This window comes from Lycorma delicatula, chromosome 9 (genome assembly GCF_047948215.1).
Source record: "Lycorma delicatula isolate Av1 chromosome 9, ASM4794821v1, whole genome shotgun sequence".
In the NCBI taxonomy this organism is placed as follows: Eukaryota; Metazoa; Arthropoda; class Insecta; order Hemiptera; family Fulgoridae; genus Lycorma; species Lycorma delicatula.
The window spans coordinates 17484578-17511250 of record NC_134463.1 but is presented as its reverse complement, the minus strand read 5'-3'; the positions used below and the strand labels follow the sequence as shown (position 1 = coordinate 17511250).

Genomic DNA, 26673 nt, shown 5'->3' with positions numbered 1-26673 from the left:
TTTAAATTTTTTTTACAATCAAAGGTTAATAATTATTAATAAATTAATATATTTAAATTAAAAAAAAAACAAAAATGGAAATGAAGTCTGACTCAAACTGATGTGCCTTTCCCTTGTAAGATCCAAATAGTTCATTAATTAAAATTTTATTGGGCTATAACTCTGGAACTAACGAAAATAAGTACCACTTGTAATATATCATTGAAAAGTTCTCAATGATATTACTTATAGCTTATTACTACAGTTAAGAAAAAGTAAAAATGTTTTGGATTTTGGGCTTTTATTGGAGACTTTTGGTCCAGTCTATTGCAATCAAATGGGGAAGTGCACAACTAGATGATAAAACAGTCCTAAATCCAAAATTTCAACATCCTACAGCTAATAATTTTTGAGTTATGCGAGATACTCGTACATACGTACAGATGTCATGCTGAAATAGTGAAAATGAATTCAGGGATGGTCAAAATGGATATTTCTGTTGAATTCTGAAAACTGAAATTTTTTGCGATTACAATACTTACTTGCACTTCGTACAAGGAAGTAAAAAAACATGCAGCTACCTATAACTTAAAATTGAAGAATGCTTAAAATGCAATATAAAATTACAACTTCAGAAAAATAATCATAATAAATAACGATTACCATTAAATATATTAAAACTGGTGATTTTTCTAACCTCTATTATATGATGATTCAACCAAACTGTTTGCTTTAGAAATATCTGTAATATTATCTGACTCAACTAGCTCTACTAATGGATTCATTGTAATGATGTTATCATGTTTCATTCCAGAAGAAAGCTGTTCAAAAAATGTTAATTTTTGAATATATGGTCTTTTAGTTACCTGCAATACAAGAAATAAATATAATTTCCTTCAAAAAATGCACAGATAAATAACATGATTCAAAGAATACACTAATAAATTGATTTAAACAAAGTTTAAGCTATAGTCAATGTTAATAACAAGGATTTAGTAATGACTCATTCTTAATATTATAGAGCATTTGTTCTTCTGGAGTTACACTAACAGCTAATGCCATTTTCATAGTGATTTATGTGTCTTGAAAGAATGCCTAAAATTTTATAAGAGCTATTTGGAAAGTTCTCAGCCTGACAAAGAAACAAGATTTTCCAGAAATATTTTTTCCATTTTCAATGTAGTCAGTTAGTAATTTAATACATTTAGAGTTATGCCTTTCCAACATTTTATTACCTTTAGTGTAATTCAAGATTCAATTTGTCCAACTCTGCAAAATATGCTCTTTCTCAGCTTTGACTTCCTTATTTGAAATGAATCTTTGTTCAACAAGCCACTTCTTCAGGTCTGAGAAGAAGTAATTGTTAGGAACCAAATCACCAGCACTTCAAACCGTAGATTATGGAGATTTTCACAACAAATTGAGACTTGTTTGTAGTCTCACACATCTGTGATAAATGAAAATCTATAATTTATTAGATTTCTAAATTTAATTTTGTGGTGAAAGAGCACTTTTTTTTGTACAGACATGGATATTGTCCCTGAATAGCACCCTTAGTTTGGTAGTGAAGTGTAATACTCCTCAGTGAATGGTCCTGTCTTTTTCCAGATACTCTATGGGCATCACGCCATGAGAATTCAAAAAAGGCATAGCCATAACGTTTCCTCAGATGAAACCATTTTCTCTTTCTTTGGCATAATTTCATCTCCTTTCAACCACTGCTTGGTCTTTGGTATGTAATGGTGAATCCATGTTTCATCTACTGTTATAAAATGTCAAAGAAAAGTCAGCAGAAACTGTTAAGTTTGCGATTTAAGTAAGCTCAAGCACCTTCACATAGCGACCATTTAATGTGGCATTGTAGATTTTAGCGATGATTTTGTCACGGTTTTGGGCATCCTGAGCATTTACAATCTTGACTGGAAGTACAGCTACGTTTAAATTCAGTAGCCCACTTTTTTATCACCAAAAATGAAGAGGAGCAATCCTTTAAAGTGGAATATATATCTGTCTGGATTAAACCTTCATTTCACCCACCATGAACGTATTTCACACAAACTCAGCTTATCATGGTTATTAGAATTGACAGTGCCAACTCACATAAAAAATTTCAGGAATTTCCTACTTTTTCGTATGTCTGTCCTTGCAAATAAAATCATTAACACAATTTTGAGAAGTGTCAGTCAAAACTTCCTTCCACAATGTCTGAAAATCACAATGTCTGTCTTCCACAATGATGAAAATCGGTGACACCTATTCTATCAGATTTAAACTGTCCAATCCAGTTTTAAAATTTACATGACTAATACAGTTTTTACTATATCTTTTTATAAAATTGGCGAGTGAACTACAGCTGGTTTTACACCTTCACAAAATAAAAATCTTATCATAGCACACAGTTTCAAGTGGAAGAAGTTTCAGAAGTTTCAAGTGGTGCTGACTGTTTTAAATAATCAAATTAATTTATAATGATGACAATTTTTGTCAAATAGCTTTATTTTCAACACAAGGGGCCAACTTGAAAATCAGACAGTTTCAGTTTATTCTCTCCATAGTTTTTCCTGATTTAAGGTAAAGGATTGAAACAGCTGTTGCTTCCATTTTTTCAAACTGGTTAAAGTAAGGAACAAACTCTCTGATCAATTAGATATGTGCTGCTTGATGAAAAGTGCTCACATTGAACACCTACAGGAAAAACTGTAAGAGTTACTTATTTGAGACTCATTTTGGGTAAATCAAAGTGAAGAGATGTTAAATAGCTTTAAACCCCATATTATTTTTTACAGACCCTGTTATATGTAAATAATAACATATTATATATATATGTTCAAAAACACACACACATTGTGCACACACGTGATCAGTTATATGACTTGTCTGATGCACTTTTCTGTTGCTTGGTATAATAAGTTAATTTCTTTTCATTTACACGAACAAGGTCTGTTCAGAAAAACCGAACCGTAATTTTTTAATCTTTATTATTAATTTTACAGATTTTGGTCCTTGTTTCCTTCAAAGTACTTCCCACTTCCCTTCCCTATTCACACACTTTTCCCAGCGATGTTTCCACTTTGTGAAGCAGTCTTGGATAGTTTCAAATGAAATGGCCTTTAAGGTCTGATGAATTTGCTTTAATGTCAGCGATAGTCCCTAAATGGTGTCCTTTCATAACATTTTAATTTTGGAAATAAGAAAAAATCGCAAGGAGCCAGGTCTCGTGAGTAGGGAAACTGAGGGAGGACAGTCATCTAATTTTTGACACAAAACTGATGAATTGACAAAGCTGAGTGTGCAGACACATTGTCGTGGTGAAGGAACCATAAGTTGTCTCGCCACAACCCTGGTCTCTTTGTGAGTTTTCTTTTTGCATGCATCAGATCATTGATTTTCTGAACGTGGGTGTTATCAGTTGAAGTCTTCCTGGTCGAGGGTCTGCTTTCCTGGTCGAGGGTCATCTTCAACTGACCGATAACCACTTTTAAATCATGAAAATCATTCATAACATTGTGTATGACCCAAAGCATCATCTCTGTAAGCTTGTTTCAAAAGTTGAAATGTTTCTGTGAAAGTTTTCTCCAGTTTCACACAAACTTTTATGTTGTGATCATTGCTCCTGAAAATTATATATTACAAAAATCGCTACTAATACTTAAATATGTTGCACTCAAATAACAATAACACGAAAACTAAATGAGATATCAGCAATCCAAGAATATGTCATTACAGAGAAGGTTATGGGGAACACAATCTGCCAATCACACATCACTAAATATCTCCGTTGGCATGTAATTAAAAATTTTCGGTTATTTTCTGAACAGACCTCATACATTAAATTGTTACAAAAATGGTATTAAGAATTTTTAAAAAATTATATTTACCAGTTAACAGGAAAATAATCAAACAAATCTTTGAAAATTTATTTACTTAAATTTAAAATTAACACATATAATTTACTTACATTAGCAGCAACTACGTTACTAAAATAACCTAAAAACCCTTCATGAACCCATAAATCTGACCACCATTTAAAAGTAATTAAACCTCCAAACCACTGACTGATAAACTCACGTGCTACTATAACAGAAACATCAATTGCTAAATCACCCTCTTTTAATATTAGTTCCTCGCTATAAAAAAAAAAGAAACAAATAAGTAAATGGCAGTATAATGTAATGTTATCACATATTCTAATGTAATGTTATACATATTGATATAATTATTATTAAAGATATGTGGTAGATATTCCAAATCTGAGTAAAAATTCTTATGATTTAAAAATGAGTCTACAAGACATTTTTGTTATCCCAACAAATTGTTTTTTTTTTTTTTTTTTTTTTTTAATTATTTATTTTTATTATTACTCTAGTATTGCACATCATACTGATTTCAACTGAACAAAAATGAAGGCAATAATCAAATGAATGAATACTACTTAACCTTGACACAAATTTTCTAATATAGTTCCTTTTGTATTGATTATATTTATCATATTGAAAGAAGGTGAAATTTATTTTTCTTTGGTATTTCTCTTTGGAACCTTCTCCAAAAGCACAGAATGTTAACTTTGGTTCAATCATGACAATTATACAGCCCTCTTTCAAGTTGTGCAGCAGATTTATAAGCCCCTCCTAAATACTTGGTTGTTCATCTCCTCACGATAATCTTCTTTATGCTATATTGTATATTTTATCTCTCAAACCACTTTAATATTTGTATCATAGGATTCTCCACCCAGTCATATAACTGAACAGAATACCAAACAATATCTTTAATAAAGTCATTTAATTTCACAACTCATTTTTACTATTTTCTGAGGAGGTTCAAATGATGAGCCAATGCTAACAATAACATTTTGATTTACTTTGGAACACATCCTCTGCATAGCGCATGATGACAAAGAACATGCAGCCACAATAACCCTGGTTTGAAGTAAATAATTCTTTATTGTCACAATGGTTTACAGCAAACAAGTTCTTTAACGTAAACATTATAAATAATTATCAATGAATGGATAGCTTGTTATTGAATTCAATATGTTTGTTTATGTGTGAACACTTTTTGTCTTGAATTTTGATTCAGATGGAGCAACGTTAGAGGATTATAAAGGTATATGAATAGCTATAATCGGCCATCAGGATCATTTCAAAATAACTGCTAAAATTAAAATTTTGTAATAATCATTATACAATAACGGTGTAAACTATCAAGTTGGTTCAAACACATAACGTAAGGTTTACTAAACTGCATAAAATATATGTATATCAATTATGTATATCAAGTGCAAGTCCCCACAATGGTGAAAAACTAGCTTTTTAATAACTGGAAAAAAATATGCCATAAAACCATAAAAAAAAGAGATAAATAAATTATATTAGCTTATGTAGCATAAGTAGAAGTTAGAGATAATAATTTTGTTAGAAATGAATTAATAATAGAGAGAAAAGAAATAATGATAGTAATAAGAATGTTTAATCGGAAAATTCTTATTAAACTTTTCAACAGGTTTTAGTTTATTTTTGAATATCTGAGTTTAATTGGAAACAATATTTGAATTTAATAACCGAATTAAATGAATAGTAAGTAATTCATGAACATGTTCAAACCTGTTCAACTCTAAACAGCAGCTGAAGAATATTTGTATACTACGCATATGTTGAATATAAATATTTTAATGTTATAAAACACTTGAATAAATATTTTACAAACACAAATAAAGGTTTTTTTTTATTATGATCTACAAAAAGATGTAAAAATATATAAAACAAATTAAATATGAAAAAAATAAAAATTAGGAAGGTTTTAGGTCGTAAACTAGTCAAAATAAATGCTGTCATTTCTTTAATTTTTTTTAGATAGAAATATTTTATCTGTGTCTTTATAGTAAGAATATATAATCTCTAGACTTTATAGCAGTGCTTAAACTTTATCATAAAAATATCTAATATAATCTTTATTACATTATGAAGTTTGGAAGCATATCTATATAAATAAAAATATAAATGTTAGTTTGTTCAAAATCTTAAATCTTCGAAAATTCTTCACTGATTACTTTGAAATTTTGACACAATGTTGCATTTGAATATGGCCCATATTTTTATATACCTACTATTATATAGATAGCACACTTGTGACAGGTAAAACATGCTTTTTTGAAAAACAACACTATCTGTTTGGTGTAAAAGCAACTCACGCTATACTAAATATTTTACAATTTCATTTCAACGTTTGCAGTATGTGTGTCCGGTATATCCTAAAAAACTACTGGATCGATTTGCACATGAGAAAAATGGGAGAAAGGGAAAAAATTGAAAAAGGGAAAGAGGGAAAAAACAGAAAGGGGAAAATCTAAAAAGGCAAAAAGAAAAGGAAAGAGGAAAGCAGTGAAAATGAAAAATGGGAAAAGGAAACAGAAAGGGTAAAGGAGAAAAAAAGGGGAAAAGGGGAAGTAAGGAAAAAATAAAAGGGGATGAAGAGGGAAATACCCCCTGATGAAAGGGGAAAGTGGGGAAAGGGAAAAATATAAATATGAAAACACCAACGGAAAATGGGGGAAAATGGAAAAGGTAGAAGGGAAGGGGGAAAGGGGGAAAGGAAAAGGTTAAATTTTTGAAGTTCCGTAATGTTCATTTTGTTAATATTTTATCAAATAGCAAATAGCAAATAGCAAATCATTACCGGGTATGCTAGTTATAAATAAATTTTTTAAAATAAAAAAAAGAATATGGGATAATTGTATTACAAATCTTGAAAATTTAATCATTAAACAGTAATGATGGTTTTAAAATCAAACAGCATTTAAAAAGTTTCCATTAATTTTTTTTTTGTAAGACTTTAACGATATAAACAATATATTTCTTCTATATATTGTTACATGTTCATAACATGGAAGAAAAGAATTGTAAGGTGGATTTTTGGTTTAAAACACACAACACAATACAATAAATGTTTGGGTACAAACTGCCTAAAGACTCTGCAAGTGACAACATAAAACAAAAATGGAGAATTAAATGTCACGACTAACTAATAAAATCTAAACTCAAAATAAACATTGCAAAATTAATTAACTTTTTGTTAAACACATGAAATGTTATGGGTTGGATATATCTTTCAAGCAGAGTGAAGAGAAATGCCATTTAGGTTTGTTATAAAATGTCCATTAATGTTATAAAATTTAGACTGAAGAATAGGGAAAAAGGCTTAGGCCAATACTTAAGACAAGAGTCCTGTAAGAATGATAAAAGTAGGAAATGAAAAAAGGTAAGCTCTGATTCAAAGTTGAATAAGGGATAGTGTCTCTCACTGGTGCTTTTAATTAAGGAAGAAGCATATATATTTGAAAATATAGTAACTATCCGAGAAGAAAGGATAAAAATATTAAGATATACTGACATTGTAGTTTGACAGAAACAAAATTATGAATGCCATAGATTCACTGCTAGGAAAAAAATGAATATAAAGAGAGAAACAAAGGTTATGAAATTAAGTAAAATGGTGAACAATAAAGAATTACATATTAACAAGGGAAATGTAACCTGACATAAGTAAAAGAATGTTGTTAATTAGTAAAATTACAATGGATGAATGAAGTTAGATAGACAACAGAAGAAGACTGGCACAAGCAAATGGACAATCTTTATCCAAAAATGAAGTATGTTTTTGTCACAACTGTATGGATCTACAACTGTGAAAGAAATTTTTGAAAATATTTGCATGAAGTATAGTGCATCAATGGATAATGGGCAATAGGAAAATCAGAAAAGAAAACAACAGAAGCCTGTAAAATGAATATGAATCATACAAGAGAATATGAAAAATAGATGGGGTTGGGTGATAAAATACGATACGAAGAGCAAGAACAGATGAGGAAAGAAATTTATGCCAGATCCTGATGCCAAAATAATAGTTTGAATATGGCCGTCCAAACATAGTTTAATTACGCTAAACAAACTAGATTGTTAAGGGGTGTATGAAATCAATGTTTAATTAACTTAGTGAAAAATTTAGAGAGTGTTATAAGACAAAACTGCAGAAAAAAACATGTATATTGAAATTTTTAAAACAGATAAACTGAGAATGTAGGATGAAGCCAATAATGCTGAGGTTAAAATATCATCACGCAATAGAAGGGCCTTTCTTTTTTCTGTTTAGCCTCCAGAACCAGTCTGGGAATTACTTCAGAGAATGCTGGAGAATGACATAAAACTATTACATGACAAATAACTACAAAAAAATTTCTTAGTAATGGCTAAAAGTAAATAAAATAGTGTATGACTATTTATTTATTAAGAGAAATAAAAAAAAAATATATATATATATATATAAAGAAAGCTTAAATTAAAAAAAAAAAAAAAGTGGCTTTAAAAATGTAAAATTACTTGATTACTTGATTAGGTAGGTGTAGGCATTAGGAGAAATACAAAATAAATATTAGCTTACATTAAAAACAACTATTTCAAATAATTTTAATACCGGCTGAAGGTAACTTTAAAATAAAGGTAAAATTTTATCATTTTACATTCACTGCTTTCTAATTTAATTTCATCAAAAAGTGTTAAAAATGTTAATGTTCAGAATATGTTTAGACGTTTATGGTAATATTGGTATAATATTAATAATTTATAATCTGATTAAAAAGGATGTAACTTACCTCAAAATAGAAATACCAAGACCTTCCACACAATCAAAATCCAATTTTGGAAGAGCAATCATGTCATATTTTGTAAGTGGATAATTAACACCAAAGTAATCTTCGACATATCCAAATATTTCTGGGCTGAGCTCTTTAGCAGTTTTAAATTTTTTTAGATTATCCTTTCTTGCCCACAAACAAAATGAGATATTACGCCTTAACTTCCCACAGACACATTCTAAATCAAAAACTATGAAATTAAGAATATGTACAGGAATTTGTTGAGTGTCCATAAATTTATTCCACACCCAACCTTTTTTATTTTTCCTGCAAAAATCCAGACAATACTAGATCTTACTACCATATAATTTTATTGTTTATTATTATAATACAATTTATATTAAAACTAAATACAACATAAATCAGCAGTGCAAAAGTTAAAATATAAACATAGTTTTTTTAATAATAAAATTTAAAGTTTATAAATAAAGCAACCACTTCTGTATCTAATTGCAGAATATTAGATTTCTACATTGCATCACATCTCTACAGAATATTCACATTCCTGGCAGCCAGTGTTTGCACTTTGGATCTTTATGAAACAACTGGTTTTAATTTTATAAATCCTAATTCTTTTTTATTTTGGAAGATCTTTTGATTAAAATATATGTTGAAGAGCATAAAAGCATTTATGTAAATAAGCCAGATTACTTAATAAATATCTTTTTTGTGAGGAAATCTATTATTTTTAACAGTTTAAAATTTGATCTCGACACATCTTGATCATACAACTGATCTTGACAGTGATCTTCAATCAACTATTTCTGTTTACTTAAACATTTTCTGCATTATCAACATTGAAATATAGTTTTTCCATTAATACAAAGTTATCTAATTTAACATATTTTTTTCTATTTATTCAATCACACAATACTATTACAAAAATTTTCACTATCCTGCAGACAATGTTGAGTTGAAAATTCTGCAGTTTTACTACAAAATTGGGCAAAAAAGAGCATACCTCAGGCTGTAAAATAAACTACAGATACAACATTAAATTTTTTCAGATTCATTTTCTTTCTTATTTGATTTAGATTCTATTATTATTTTAGAAAATTAACTTTGGAGTCTCATGATTTGATTTTTATACAACTACATTTCCAGTCACTACAATCTTCATGACAGCATGAAAGTCATGCTGACAATCTTTTTTGATTATCAAAGCTTGGTTGATCGCAAGTATGCTCTTCAAGGACAAACTGTCAATAGAGAATACCAAATAACTGTTCTTCATGGGCTAAGCGAGGCTGTTCAATACAAGGACCACAGTTTTGGGAAAATTATCAGTTGGAAATTTCATCATGACAACACTCTACCCAATGCATCACAACTTATCCAGATTCTTGGCAAAACACAGGATCAGGCTTCTGAATCACCGGACATTACTCCCTGTGATTTCTAGATCTATCCTACTTTTAATTGCTTAAAAAGAAAGAGCTTTGAAAATAAGAGAAGATATCAAAAGAAATGCGACAAGAGGATTTAGATGCTCACTAAAAATGATTTTAAAAAGTGCTTCTAAAGATAGAAACATCACTGAGGTAAGTGTATTACATCAGAAGCAGCCCACTTTGAAGGGGACAAGTCTCATTGAACATGGATGAAAATAAAAGTAAAAAATTTAAATCATTATCAATTAGAGGCTTTTATATTGTATTGCACTTCTTATATAAATAACTAAAATAAACCAGTTTTCAACATTCAAATACTGTTTGAACTCACCCTCTTTAACAGCTGTTTTGTTAAATCATATGTTCCTGAATTTTCTTCATGAATTTTGTTAAAAATTTTCATATGTTCAAATTTTTCCATAAAAAGACCATCCTCTGTCACAATCTTGTTAAAAGATTAACATAACAGGACAGTGACAGGAAATTACTGTCTTTTTAATATAATAACAAGGGGTGCGCCTCCCCAGTTTAGTTTTATTGTATGACAAGTGAGCGGTTGGGACACGTAAACAGGTGGTATGTGGCACCTCACTTAGTCTGCTCATGCTATTAGGTAAGCTCACTAGGAGCTATTAGATCATTGGTTGCTCAACTGTTTTTGAGGCACAGTAGCTGTTTTTGGCACAGACATTTGGTCATATGCTCTAGGGCGACCGAATGGGGTGGTGGCGGGAGAAATGCCAGTTAACCAAAAAAAAAAAAAAAAAAAAAACGACGTTTAAACATAATCAAAATATAATTTCAAAACATACAGTTAATTCAAGCTAACCCCATTCTCAAGGTATACTAGATAATTCAGTGTATAATTTAAAATCTAATTCTCAGTACAGAATACTGGAATTTTTCCAGTTGTATTTCTGTATTCCCCAACTTGTGCCCCGCATGTCACTACTGCTCTATTGATGAAATTAAAGCACCTCCAAATATTGGCAAATATATTGCATTTAAGAAATTACTCTTGACATTATTAAATAACTGAATATTTATAATAGTAAACAATAGTAAATTTAATTTGATAAATATTTGTTTTTTATTAATTCACTCAATAAAATCAGATAAAATTAACACTTCTCAAAATATTGCTGTTAAGACAAAATTGTCAATTGTTTTCATATGTGATTTAGGTTATTTCATTAAATACTTATTCCATTATTATCTTTTTATTTAAATATTCCATTATTCATTTATTTCATCGAATGTAAATATTGGAATACTTACATGGGTAATATCTTAACAGATGGCATATTACTCAAAGATTTCAATTTTTCTCTATGACCAAGATTTATGCTAAAAACTGATTTGAAGTTAGGTTCATCAAAACAAGGAAATGCTTTTCTGGCAAAAGACGCATGAAACCGAGTCACAGCAAATGATCTAAAAAAAAAAGAACTTGAATTAATACAATCATAAACTTTAAATTAGCAAATCAATATTATTTTAGATTAAACATAATTAACTATGGTTAGTATCTGGAGCCCCATGATGTATAGATCACTAAGCTAAATATTCCTCTTAACTTGCTTAAAAGATCTTATCTTGTTGCTTGTGGCCTAGTAATCATTATTTATTTATATTAGATGAAATAATAAAAATGAAAAAGAATTCCATCAGAATGATTAAGAATGCAACATTCAATAACTTTTAAAAGTTACATTTAACTAATAAATTTTAATTGCAAGGTACTTTTTGAAAGTACTATCGAAAATCAATGTGCTTGGCATGATACGAGTCCAAATAACCTAGTTCTATAACAAAAATTATAAATAAATACCACATTAGTTTCTGAGAAAGATAAATAAAAATTATTCAATTAGTTTTAATTTAATTTTAATATCCATCAAGTAGAATAATATAACTAACTACCCATTGAATTAAAATATCAATTGTAGCAGGGTGTTTGTATCTTCACTTATAAGTTTCTGGATTCTAATCCTGGACAAGGAATATTTAATTAGGGAGAACATATTTCGTATTCTCTGTATCTTCAGGTTTCATACTGTAAATTTAACATAAAAATTAAAATAAATGTCACGTGATTTCAACAATATCACTATTTATTTACTGACTTTTTAAAGAAAGTACAACATTACTTTCAGTCACACATTATGATTGGGGGTAGAAATTGAACTTTCTTTACGTTCTGAGATATGAGGAGAACAAAAATATCATTCACTTAAAATGTAATTTCCTTAAATAGAATGAACAACTTAAAGGAGAGACTCCATTACTCATAGCTTTATACTAAATGCATATTTTTGTTAAAATGCACATATTGGTGCAAGATGGGTAAATGTGAAAGATGTTGGTACAACTGGAGCTGGACTGGGGAAGACTGTTTATTACCTGCACATTTGAGTAATGCCAGTCTGTATCGAGAATTGACTTTTGAACAAGGTTGCATAAATTGTGTGTTGTTTGTTAAAATGTGATTTAACTGTTGAAGAATATGTATTCATGATGGAAGCTTATTTATAAAAGATGAAATCTAATGTCGTGTAGTGATGAAAATTCAGGGAGAAATTTGAAAGGAAGCACCAGCGTAAAGTGTTACTCAGAAGTTAGATAAAAATTTTGCGACACAATTTTGGTGTTAGATTAGAAATATGCCTGACAGGTCAGTTTTAATTATGCAGGTTGTACAGAACATTAAAGTAGCAGTTACAAAGAAGATTGATTGAGTCGTTCTTCAGCTACACTTAATTTAAGGGTAACAACAAACATAACCTGAAATTGAGGTTATGTTGACAACATTTGACTTTAATGTATTTTTTAAGGGTGCTTATGCAGGAGTCACACTGGTGAGCGAGTTTAAATTTGATGCTTGGGTCTATTCTTTTTTTTATTTATTTTATCAAATTATTCTTATAAAAATTCATTAATTTAGAATTAATTTAATTTTTATTAAGCATTCATTTTCTTATAAACAGAAAATATATTTCAATATTAAATTTAAAAAAAATTTGTACCTCTTAGTTTTTTCCTAAATTTATGTTTTGTTTATATCTTGTGAAAAAAAATTATACAAAATCCAATGTATTTAGTCGAACGAATGTAATACATTGTAACTCTGAAATTTGGTGCATTTATGACTGCGAAATAGTGAGGCCATTGGAACTGAAAAGTTGGCTTCTTTCTCAGAATTGCACAAGAAATTATTTTTAAATTGTAAATAATTATTATGACCATGTCTTCTATTAAGTTATAATGTTAGCATTGGAGTCTGCCTGTACAGACGAAAAGTGGCAGGCTCTCGCCGACTAAAACTCCTATGCCTTATATAATATGCCCTGATACCTGCCTTCTGACAATACTCAGAGCATGCTGTACATTTGCGGGACTCCTTGGGTGGGTTGAAGAGTCCTGGACATATCAGCAGCAGTGATGACCCATAAGGGCCTCCAACTGCCTCTTTGCCCTGGCTGCCCTCTCCCCATTCAGCTCAGTAGCAGTCAAAGCTACAAGGCCTCTCGTTTTTTTTCTTATAATTCCTCTCTGTTACAAACAAGACATTTTTATAATATAAAAAAAGAAAAATTTTATAAAGGAAAAAAAGAAGATTTATAAAGAAAATAAAAAATTGCACATTCTCGAACATTTTATATTCTACCATCTTTTTCTTCCTCTCTCTCATTAATCATCGTCTGCTGTCATATTGGCCTACCCAATTCTGTAACAGTGTTCTAGTTTTCTAAGCAAAGAAGTACATTAACCAAATTGTCAGCAGCCAACCTCTCAGTGACCGCTGTCTGTCCTCTACCCACCTGTTGCACTTGAAGAAGGTGTGTGAGACTGTATCCTCCAAGCCACAATATACACACCCAGCATCTTCTCTTCTTTTCCTGCTTGTCAGGTAGGCATTGAACACTCCATGGCCTGTCAGCAGCTGGGTGAGCCTAAAATTGATATCTTCATACCCCAACAGATCCAACTACGTACATCTGGGATGAACCCGTATGTCCAGTGGCCACAGTAGCTTCAGCCCTTCTGTTTTGCCACCTTTCCAGCATTGTATCCCCCAGCCTTGCTTCTTTGGGTGCCCACCCATCTTTCTACTCGCTCATGTATTTTTCGATCCATCAGAGATAGCCTGCAACCATGAAGACCATCTCACTGGGCACTTCTATATAGGCTGAGGCAACTCATAACGCCATCCTCTTTTGAGTTCTATTTAAAGTTCTTTTGTTTCGCGAGACGTTCAGTGCTCCTTGCCAAACTGGAGCTACGTATGCAACCACTGACTCAATTACTCTTGCCAAGTGCCTCCTCCTAAATGACCTTGGTACCCCCACGTTCTGCATGAGCTTAGAGAGCGCCATTGTTATCTTTTCTGCCTTCTCCAAAGTTTTGAAAACATGGTCGTAAATTTCATACTACTGTCCAGCCGTACTTCTAGGTACTTAACTGTGACCACTGGGTGTATATCTGTATCGCACTCTCGAACAGTTATATGGGAGAACCTACTTTTGCCAGCAGGAATAAGAACCTTCGTTTTATCGACAGCCAACATTAACCCCTTGTCTTCCACAATGTCCTCGCAATTTCGACCGGCCTGTTGGTTTTGGCCACAAGTTTACGAGGCAGCCAGGATCACTTCAATTCCTGCAGAATAGCTGGCCGTTTTACGCTGTTGAAGGCGTTCTTAGAATCCAGGAACACAATCACAGGTGTTGTCCTTGTGTGCCTAGTGCCACGGGCCGCCTCCTCTACCATAGTGGTGACTTTGGTCAGTGCATCCACAGTGGATCTCCCAGGCCGGATCCCGTACTGTAGCTCTGATAACCAACATCTCCTCCTGCAGTCTCCTCAGAACCCTTTTTTTTATTTATCTTTTAATATCCTGGCCTCGAACAATTTTCCATAAGCCTTGAGGAGACAAAGAGGCCTACAGTCTGATGGGTCGTCCTCCTCAGGTTTCTTCAACAAGACGAACCTGACGCACTTCCATATTTGCGGTACCTACTCTTGTGTCAATGCACGGTTAAGGCGCACCGAACATTAAGAGGTGTCACATCTACGACAACTTAATCACTTCAGCCGGGATCCCATCCAGCCCCGGCCCTTTCTTTGACCTAAACTTCTCGCAGGCCAGTCTAAATTCATCCAGAGTGAATTGGAAAATCTCGTACGCCGCAATTTCGTCTCTGGTCAAGTCTTCACCAACGGGAGAAAGGGTTCTAGGTATCATCGACAAACGTCAGCGATGAAGCAGATGGTGTCCGTCCATACCTCTTTCTCAAGATTTTATAACCATTGCTCCAAGGATCATCACTGATCTATTCGCATAGTTCAGTCTACCTGATTCTTTTTGCTTCCTCAATTTTCTTCTTATGAACCCTCCTCAGATTCAGTTTTATGCTATATTCAGAATTTATGCTATATTATCCACCTGCCTCTTACTAATAAACCTGAGGTCAAGCAATGAGGAATTGTTGCCACTACCAAAGGTAGGTACGCCCTCCTAATACACACATGCTAGTCCTGTTGATGCCGCCGACTCGGCTAAGAGCACCTTTCTGGTCTGTGAACATCCCCATTCCACACATATCGCGTAGAAGTCGCCCGTGAATGTGAAGGGCCCACCAAACTAAAGCGTGATTTCAAGCATACCCTTCACTTTCGCCTCAAACTCAACAACAGCCGGCCACATCCATCAACATATATTCAGGGCCGCAGCCCGACCCTTCATTGTGAGCCTTCTTCAGGACACACAAATACCGGTGTCACAATTATTGTCAGTCACCCGAAGATCTTTAATAACATCTGGGTTCGCTCATTATTAGATCAATCTTCTTCCGAGTAACCGTCGCCCAAAGTAAGTCGTGCGCGGCCATGTTCCTGTTGAGGTTGATCGGGACAATCTCCATTTAGGGCATTTATGACTTCCTGACCTCCGGCTCTCCTTACAACATGTCACACATTTCGCGCCCGTTGGACATTGGCTCCACTTATGCCCGGCCGTTTCGCAGTTGAAACAGTGATTGCTTATGTTAGACCCGATGCAACGCGTTGCACGATGTCCTGTCTACCAGTACTTATAGCACCGATCCTGCGATATTTTCTTAGCCACGTTGCAGGAAACCCAATCAAGTTTTTATCTTCCCTTCTCGATCAGGAAGGCTGCGTGCCTCGCCGTCGTTGTCACAATGGTCTGCTTGGAATTGCCATAGACAGATGTTATGAAGATAACCTTGACAATTCCATTGCCTGCATCCTTGTTTAAGACACCATGAACTTCTTCCTGAGTGGTTAACTCACCCAAATCCTTGATTGTGAGATTTACCAGCCTTTCTTGTCTTCTTTCTACAACGACGTCGACTCCTTTTAATTTCTCTTTTATAGTCTCATAGTTTCCGTCCGGTTGTTTCCAGTCTTAATCCTAATATGAAGATTTTCTCCCGTGCCTTTCCTTGAGGACATGACTTCATCAATACATCTCATCTCGGTATTTATTTGCTTAGGAGATTGGCATAAGAACTCTATTCTGCGCGCACAACTACTGTAGTAGAGGGCTCACCCGTTGGTTTGCTTCTTTGCTGGCTTATTTTTCTTCTGCTTTACAATATCCTCATTGTTAATACATGCTTCAAAGTTCCGGGAAGTTTTCCATCCAAACTACTCTATTATGCTTCGAAGACTGAGCTATCTTATTGATACTAGCCCCAAACGCAAATTTATTCCCTGTTTTATAATCTTTCCCAAAGCATTTATTAGGGTCTACATCACTTGATCATCTCCTTCGCTGGAGTTAATCGTCATTATATACAATGAACATCTTTCTATGCCCAGAGAGTCACCATCCAAGACTCGGGTGTTAAGGGACTCTACTACAATTGGCCCTGTTCTGAGCTTGCCCTCCTGGGAAAGTCGCTTCACCCATAATGACCTTTTATCGACTTTCTAATTAGAGTGGTGGGTCCTTCGGTTAAGTCGTAGACGACTGCCACGCTTACATTTTCAACTGTGGATACCGATTCTCAATTATTTGGTATGCTTGAAACATTTCTGAGGCCACCTCTTCATTGTCAGCTCGGCCAATCGGTTTAGTTCTACTCCTTCCCGAAGGGCTTTTAATATCTCGTCGGTACCTGCGAAGGAGTCTGCGTAGCGACTTCAACATCCGTCCTGATTAAAGTGCTGTCACCGCTTAGCCAGATGCTGCCGATTGACTCAAGGATTTCATGCATTCCTCCATCCGACGGGCGCATTCTTTAATTTCTTTTTTCGTGTTGGTTTTTATGAGTTCCCTTTGCTTCAGGACCTAACCCTCCAACTCATTAATTACCTCTTCTATATCTACCTTTTCTATTTCGTAAAAAAATATAATTAAACACTAACCTGTATAGTAGCAGAAAAAATGGAAAAACATATTAATATTTAATACTACTCATTATCAATGTACATCTACTAAAACTCTCAAAATACAAAAATCTGTCCAGTATACAAGAAAAATAAATCGTCTCAGAACGTTAATTTTTAAACTACTATTAAAAAAAGTCTTAAAATATTCTCTAAAAACTAAGACGATTCACCTGTGTTTGAATCGCCTGTACGTACATTTTTAAGAAGAAAAAATAAAATCATTTTGGTCACCACGTGGTCCGACCAATTACTCCAAAAAAACTACTCTTAAAAACAGACCTAAAATCATGAAATTTTACTGCAATATATAGAAATACTCTCTAATGGACGACGCAAATTTTATTAAAATCCGTTCACACATAAAAAATTGTGTCGCCATGTGCTCAGAAAAACTTTCACAAGTTTTTGGCTCTTAATCAACATTAAATGACAAGTTTTAAAAATAAAAAGACTCTATATTCATAATACTAATAACGAACTTCAGTTAAATTAAAACGAACAGCCATATAGGAATCACACCCCAAAACACCAGTAAAAAACACAGTATAGCAACTGTCTTTGTAGTGCCCAACGCAAAACGTCTTGCTCTCACTGCGACTCGTACTCGACTCCATCAAATATTTAACACAAGTTATGTCAAAAACAACTTAACCGCCTAACGTTTATTGTTTATACGAACCATAATTTTATGTCAAGAATCAGCATTGAAGTGTACTAGAGTCTCATAAATATCTAAAGATAATTTAAAAAATATAAATCACAACTTTTTTTCAAAAATAAAAGTTCTGTTTTAATTTTTTTGAATGTGTATAAATATTATGACAAATACATAATTGAATTTCTTTCTATAAAATCTCATCCTAAAATTATCTGCCACCATCTCTGAACACTGCTCAGCTTTAGTCTGAAGAGTCTTTATGATTTCTACAACATATCTTTACGAATAGCTGCAATCTGTGTATAAATATTATGACAAATACATAATTGAATTTCTTTCTATAAAATCTCATCCTAAAATTATCTGCCACCATCTCTGAACACTGCTCAGCTTTAGTCTGAAGAGTCTTTATGATTTCTACAACATATCTTTACGAATAGCTGCAATCTCATATATTATCGTCAGTTTTAGTACATCAGTGTTTCTAGGCTTTGTGGTGGAAACTTTTCGTTTAGTCTCAGAAAAAGTTACATGTTCTTAAATCTGGGGAATGATAACGAGCAGATCATGTTCAAACTCAACATTACAAGAAAAGGCTTGTAATGTAGGTCTTTACCAGGTCCTTAAATGGTAAACCACCGGGTTGGTTTAGTGATGAACGCGTCTTCGCAAATCAGCTGATTTTGAAGTCGAGAGTTTTAAGGTTCAAATCTTAATAAAGGCAGTAGTTACTTTTATACGGGTTTGAATACTAGATCGTGGATACCGGTGTTCTTTGGCAGTTGGGTTTCAATTATTCACACATTTCAGAAATCGTCGACCTGAGACTGTACAAGACTACACTTGATTTATACTCATACATATCATCCTCATTCAACCTCTGCAGTAATACCTTATGGTGATTCCGGAGATTAAACAGGAAAAAAAGGTCCTTAAATGGTAAAAGAATATTTACCTTTAAAATATTTCTCATCTTCCTGAAACTATGAATCCATCAGTCACACAGTCTGCTGAATGTATGACAATCAGTTTTTTGAAGACAGAACCCGGGTTTCAAAAAGGCATTTTGATATACGCTCTACATTTCCAATTTTAACTACATTTTCAATATGCTTGTGATGTTAAAAAACGATAGACCTACAACTATGTAAAATGAAATAATACTCAACCATTACTTTCTTGCTGAGTAGTGATCTTTTTACTTGCTTTTCAATGTGAACTTACAATGTTTTTTTTTTTTCATGTTTGTCCTCAAATCCTTAATTTAACATACTTCCTTACATTGTCTATTTGATGAAATTTTGCACAGTTACTAAGGTCGGGTGACAATGCAATATTCCATCATTACTTTAGCAAACATTCCCCCGTACGAGGGTAAATTAAGGGTGCGGGTGTAAAAAATTGCAAAATTTGCCAAACGGCTATGCGGAGTTTTTGGGGTCGAATAACAAATCCGATAACCATTAGAAATAAAAAAAAAGACGAACACTTTGTACGAGTTTTTGTGGTTTCGAATTTAACAATATTTCGTCATCACACATCTATATATATATATATATATACAGATGATTTGTGGGCAGTATATTGAGGGACAGCTCTTGGATGATCACTTGGTTTGGCAAAGTATAAAGTATAAAGAAAGTTTTTAAAAATGTTGAAAGACTTTTGTAATATTACTTTAATTTAATTTAGAATTCTCATCTGCCCAGTAGTGAAATGTTATCTTTTTGACCACATCTGGCAAGTCAAAATCTGTTTCATCATTGATAAGTATTCTCCATTAATTTTCATCCTGGTTAATCAGTAAAAGAAATTGTTTACAGAAATTCCTTTTAACAATACAATCTCACTTTCTCAATTCTAGTATGATTTTAAACGCACACCCTTGCAAGATCGCGAATTTTTGAAACACAATACCAAGAGAAGCGCTGTGTGATAGAGAGCTGTACTAATTATCACACTATTAGTACAATTACAATTTATACGACTGGACAATTCCACCTGGAAGCTTTATTTTCTACGCAGAAGCTTGTTTCTATCCCACAAATTTAATATTGTGTTTTGGCCGTAAACAAATATGAAACATAAGCAAAAGATTTGGAACATTTTTCAATACCATTTCAATAATAAATTCTTTAACTCAACTAACACGTTACAAAATAAGTTACTGAATTATGTATTCTACATTTTTGTGAGTACTGCCTACCCTCACCAAATCCATTTCATAAATATCAATTTTTATATAGGGCACCGTACTGGATGAACATTTCCGTTCAGACATAAAAGATTCTTTAATCTTTTTAAAAAATATATTTTATAGGATGAATTTGATAAGCAAAAAATAATCTGCAATGAAAATGAATTTCACATATTTGACAAAACTTACACTTCTGCTTTCTTGGATAAAATAAAATATTTTTAACACATGTAAATCATAAAAATGTCATTTAGCTTTATTAGGTAGATTTCACATGAAAGCTACCTATTGTAATGGTACCATGATTTGACTTCCGGAAAATTACGACATATCTTCGCATGTCATATCCTCCAGACCCCAAAATCACCATCAGTTCAAATGTTTATATATATATATATATATATATATATATTTCATTTTTTTTTTGGACACGATAACTGCCGTAATTTTGCGCCAATCACTTTCAAGTTGATACATAAAATACAACGACCGAAAATCTCGGTCGAGTTCATTAATGGGTAAAATCGTACCATGGAGGGGCTTTTTCAAAAAAAAATTATTGATATAACTCTCTTATTAAGTAAAATATCGAATTCGTTTAAAGTTCCTACTATTCTTTGGATAAGGGTCTAAAACTTATCTAAGTAAAGGTTTTTGATATTACCAACCATTGACCTAGGGGGTGGAAAAAATGGGGTTTCGAAGACAAAAAAAAATCATACCTCCCTTGATAAGCACAGTATCGAATCGGTTTAAAGTGGTCGTTAGTCCTCTAAACATCACCTTAAACTTTTGTCTCAGTTTTTGATATGACCAACCCTTACGGCAAGGGATGACCAAAATGATGCAGGAATTGCAAGATGGGGCTTTTCGTATGCTAAACATGTGAAACTTTTTTCACATACAACCATTGTCGTATTGAGTAAATTTGAAGATTTTCTTAACTGTAAGGTGGAAATCTTTTTTATCTCCTACTTGGCACCGGTGAAATCTATCTCCGTCTTCCGGCGTGCCGAAAGGGATTTTTTTAGTTTACATTCTCAAACCGTCATTTAAAAATAGGTAATTTTATTATTTCATCTTTTTTTTATACTTAAATGTCTTAATGTAAACTTCAGTTCAAAGTAAAAGAAAAAAATTATACTCACGAACTATGACCCGTTTTTTTATCGATATAACTTCTTCGAAAATATCCATTAGTTTCATTGGTCAGCTGTGCTGAAAATGGTATCTGAATGAAAAACACCTGTCCAGCCTGAAGTGTTTCATTGAATTTGATAATTAGAAAATTAAAATACGAATCAATTTCTACATCTGATACAAAGATCTCGTCAGCATTTTTGTTGTCTTTAGTAACATGAACATCATCTTTTTTAATAGTCAAACTTTTACAATTCATAATTATTCTGTCAGTTGAGAGTATTATCCTTGCCTAAAACAAAATTGTAAATATTTTTAGGCAATTTTACGCTACTGTTAGACGAATTCAAGTATAAGCCCGTTCAAGGTTACCCATGGATTCATACAACGCAACATATTTTTTAATTCACTTTTAAAATGAAAATTTCAGATATAACGAGGTCTGTTCAGAAAATAAACGAACTTATTTTTTTAATCTTTATTATTAATTTTACCTTCAAAGTACTCTCTTCCCCTATTCACACACTTTTCCCATTGGTCATTTCTACTGCGCGAAGCAGTCCTGGGTAATTTCATTTGAAATGGCCTTTATGGGCCTTATTATTTGACACGGACCTAAGGTCCGTGTCAAATTTATTTTTATGTCATCAATAGTCTCAAAAGACATCCTTTTATCGCTGATTTTAATTTCGTAAATAAGAAAAAATTGCAAGGAACCAGGTCTGGCGAGTAGGAAAGCTGATAGAGCACAGTCTTTTGATTTTTTACACAAAACTGAAGAATTGATAAACCTGAGTATGCGAGCGCATTACCATGATGAAGGAGCCATGAGTTGTCTCGCCACAACTCACCATGAGTTGTGACAACCATTGAGACAAATCACCACAACTATCTGTTTTTAAGGATTTTTTCACGTAATAGTGGTAAAACGCCTTGATAGTATGCGGAATACTATCACTTTGAGACAAGAATTAAAAATGTACAACTCCATTAAAATCTAAAAAAAAACAAAACAGAGAGCATATCTTTGACATTGGATCGAGACTGTCGTGCTTTCTTGTGGTTTGTGGGGGGGGGGGGGGGGTTTGCCAATCCATTGTGATGATTGAACTTTTGTCTCAATGACGTAGCCGTAAACCCAGCTTTCGTCTCTCATTATGACCCTTTGCGTGAATGTTTCTTCGTTAACGGTTTTTTTCAAGAAATTGCCGACAAACGTCCAGTCGATGTTTTTTCTGCTGTTCGGTTATCAAACGAGGAACAAACTTTGCTGCAACTCGATGCGTGTTCAATTTTTCAGTCAAAATGTCATGGCATGATCCGGTCGAGATACTAACTTCTTCTGCAAGCTCTCTGACGGTCAATCGGGGATTTGTACGCAACAGATCGTTGATTTTCTGAATGTGGGTGTCATTAGTTGCAGGGGCCGGCCCTAGAGGGTAGGCGATTCCCTCCGGCGGCAAAACCGCCTGAACTAGAGCGCAAAAAAAAATAAACACAACCCACAAAAATATATTTCAATTACTTCAATCTAGAAAATAATATTATTTTCTATTTATTAGTACAATAATATTACTATTATACTAGTTTTGTTTATTGTTTTAAAAGTATATTTAAATTATCTCTGAAATTAGTAGGTACTAGTTTGAGTTTATAAGTTAGTTGTCGTTTGCTCGTTAAAAATGTAAATCTTGTTTTTCAATAAAACAATTTTCCGTAAATTTGTATTAGTATTATCGTCTTATTTCAATTATATGTAATTTTTCTAAACATGATTCTTTTATAAATCTGTTTTTTTTTTTTTTTTAATTTTAAAGGTCTGAAGCTTGGGGACGGCATTTTTTGGGTTTACCAATGGTGGCATACATGCTAGGGCTGGCTCTGTCAGTTGAAATCGAAGGTCTTCCTGATCGAGGGTCATTTTCAACTGACTGACCACTACTTTTAAATCGTGAAAACCATTAGTAACATTGCACAAGACGCAAAGCATCATCTACGTAAGTTTGTTTCAAAAGTTGAAACGTTTCTGTGAAAGTTTTCCCCAGTTTCACGCATAATTTTACGTTATATCTTTGCTCCCGAAAATTGCACATTACAAAAGTCGCTACTAACACTTAAACACGTTGCACTCAAATAACAATAACACGAAAACTAAACGAGATATCAACAATCCATAAACATGTGGTTACACAGGAGGTTATGTGTAACACAATGCTGCTAATCGCACGTCACTATATATTTCTGTTGGCGCGTAATTAAAAATGTTCGTTTATTTTCTGAACAGACCTCGTACTTATGGATTAAGATAAAATTAAAATTATAAATATAAGTTCTGAAGTAGCACAATTACATTTTATATGTAGCCAAGATTTTAGTAAATGGGGAAAAATTGACAAAAGGCAAAACGGCATCAAAATATACAGCAAACCCTCCCCATTACATTATCAAAAACATAAAAAGTAATAGACTAGTGACAGTTCATTTAGTTTTATAATAGGAATTAACAAATTTAGATTCATCAAAAAATTTTTACTCAGGGACTGTTTAAAACAAATTTGTACAAAACAAATTTTGTACTCGGGGAGAAGATTTAGGATTATTACACACCATCTAAGGTTACCTTTTTGTAATACAATATTTTCCTCTGCCATATGAAAGTAGCATGCGATTACCTGTCTAATAGATCACTTCAGAGACCAGATTCTCACCAAATCAATTTAACAATTTGGCTGTAGTATTTTTTTAATGCATGCAATTTTCTTGCTATTAGTTCTTAATGGGGTCTTGCAACAGGACACCCATATTATGTAAGTTTTCTCCTCTTCTAATGTTAGCTGTGATAATTGATAGAACTATTTGTGAATTTTACATTCAAATGGTTCGGTACCGGTCACTTAGGTCCAGTACGAATTTAGTTCGTAAACATCAGAATTTAATCATTAGAATTATTCAGTATAATATAAAAAACAAATGAGGATCATAGATGAAAAATATACCTACTGCACAGAAGGGTAATCAAGGGTGGGGAGAGAGGACATCAGTATGTACGTTCTGTATGAGTATTTACCACTGTATGAGGATTTACATTGGTAAATTCTCATACAGGACATAGGTAACCAGTATTACAGTTGTGTTATATAAAGGGTAAAAAGTATAAACTCAAAAACTATAGACCAGTCACACTGTTCTATAGTTCTTTCTACAGTTTTTAAAAAGATTGTGTTAGATTATTATGCCATATATTTAAATAATATTATCTTCATTTAAATAAAATATAATTTCATAATATTGTACAGCATGATTTCAGAAATGGAGATTCATTAAGAAGGCATTGGTATCTCTTATAAAAAAAGATAATTAAAGGTTTACACAATGAGGAAAAAAATTTAAATAGCTGACTGTGTAAATGTTGATATGAAAGAAAAATAAAGAACGTCTCGAGTTAATGAAGTAAATTACTTAATACATGAAACATATATTGAAGTAAAAAGAAAAATTAACATATTTTTCAAGAATAATTAGATTTACATACATATAAAGAATTTAATCTTAGATCCCATGTAATTTTTTATTTGCATTAATGAATCTGGCTTGACTAACAGATACTATTAGATGAGGCAAAAGCTTACAAGATATCCTGTAACAACAACAACAATATCATGTGTGCTTATAAAATACTCAGCATATAATTTACATAATAAAACAGAAAGAAGTTATAAATATTTTTTTCTGAAACTAAAGTTGTCTTATTGTCAGGACAGTATGGTACATTATGAATTTGATTCAAATGTACTGACTGGTTCTTAACTATATGTAATCGCCACAACTAGTCAATCTGATATAAGACATCAGTCACTTCTGAAAATGACTTACCCATTCTGATGAATAAAAGTATTCCCAGCTATGAGAGACATTATTGACTGAAGTCATTTCCTACCTATTTTCTTCTCCAAGCCAAATAAACTAGTGCTATTTTCTTCTCCAAGCCAAATAAACTAGTGTACTGCTGCACATTACTATCCCGATCAGAACAAAATACACGTGAGATTCTATCAAACAAGCAAGATATTCTTTCTGTTTATCACAGAACTGTCTGCTCTACAAAGGATACAAAGAATAACGTAAGAAAGAATAATCAACATCTTATTTGGAGAGAAAGAAACTGCTACTAGTGACTTTTGAAGCACCAGATTTTAATGTTTACCACAAACATTAAATTGACCTCCTAATTAAATGAATAGGGCTAATAGTGCAAAGCAATAAATAAAAATTAGAAGTATTGCAGTAGATATAATTCTTCATTCAGATTGTACAGTATTCTTAAATTTAACAATCTGAATTTAGATTCACATGTGTATACTTGCATAAAAACAAATATTCATTTACAAATACACAATTCTATGAAGCTGGTTAATATGTACTCAAGAGATTTAACAATCTTAAACAAATCAAACAAACTTACCTACTACCTGATAAAGAAAACAGGAAGTTAACACTTGATAATGTAAAATAATCATAATTAAAAATTAAATTTTAGTAAAATTATTAATTAGTCAAAATATTATTTTTTATATTTACTAATTTTCAGTAAGTACTGCAATGAAAAATTATTTAATACACACAGGTTCACATTACGCCTGTTAATTAATAATTCAAGTTTATAATTTAGAACATTGCTGAAATAATACGTTAAATAAAACACATAAAATACATCCCAAAAGCAAATAACATAATAAATAGAAATTTCTAACCTTAATTCTGACTCTCCCATGAAAATTAGGTTGTCCATTATCTAGATCAGTCACAATATGTAACTCGTAATGTTCTGGGTTAACATCTTTAGGAAGACGATAATTATATTGTACGGTTATATTAACACAACAAGCCATCACAATTAGTACTGTATTTAATAATTTCATGATTATTTACATAAAATTGTTATTTTCCCTAATCTGAAAAAAAATCCAATTTTAAAAGTGTTATTATAAAAGTAAATTTCAATTGTTACTTAACGAAAATGCCGAGATAAGACACTACAGTATCTATTCCTGAATGAATAATCAAAGACAGACAGACTGCAGAAAATCAGAAGCTGAATTGGAAGAACCTGCATCAATAAAAAGTACCAGAAAGACGGGCAGTAATGGATTTTGCCCAAAAAAGTCATGTACAAAGAGTTAGAACACATCACTGATACCGT

General features: G+C 32.4%; 2 protein-coding genes across 2 annotated transcripts in view; both read right to left on the bottom strand.

Moving 5' to 3' along the window:
• Positions 1-769, bottom strand: part of LOC142330075 (aminopeptidase N-like) — a 44179-nt gene extending 43410 nt beyond the window's left edge. Inside the window, exon 1 of the mRNA XM_075375124.1 lies at positions 643-769. The gene's annotated coding sequence lies outside the window, so the exon portion shown is untranslated. The remainder of the gene's footprint in view (positions 1-642) is intronic.
• LOC142330410 (aminopeptidase Q-like) lies at positions 672-26413 on the bottom strand. Its single transcript, XM_075375640.1, has 6 exons — positions 26225-26413; positions 21482-21765; positions 11338-11493; positions 8627-8935; positions 3923-4106; positions 672-845 (listed from the first exon to the last, which is right to left on the bottom strand). Exons 1-6 carry the CDS (start codon positions 26390-26392, stop codon positions 672-674), a joined length of 1275 nt encoding a protein of 424 aa, XP_075231755.1. The 5' UTR covers positions 26393-26413.
• Between the last annotated feature and the right edge of the window lie 260 nt (positions 26414-26673).

Coding starts and splice junctions, on each gene's coding strand:
- LOC142330410 (XM_075375640.1), bottom strand. CDS start 26,392: ATGAAATTATTAAATACAGTACTAATTGTGATGGCTTGTTGTGTTAAT. Junction 21,766..26,224: donor ATGGGAGAGTCAGAATTAAG/GTTAGAAATTTC, acceptor ATTTTGTTTTAG/GCAAGGATAATACTCTCAAC. Junction 11,494..21,481: donor AAAAAAACGGGTCATAGTTC/GTGAGTATAATT, acceptor TTTTTTTTTTAG/ATCATTTGCTGTGACTCGGT.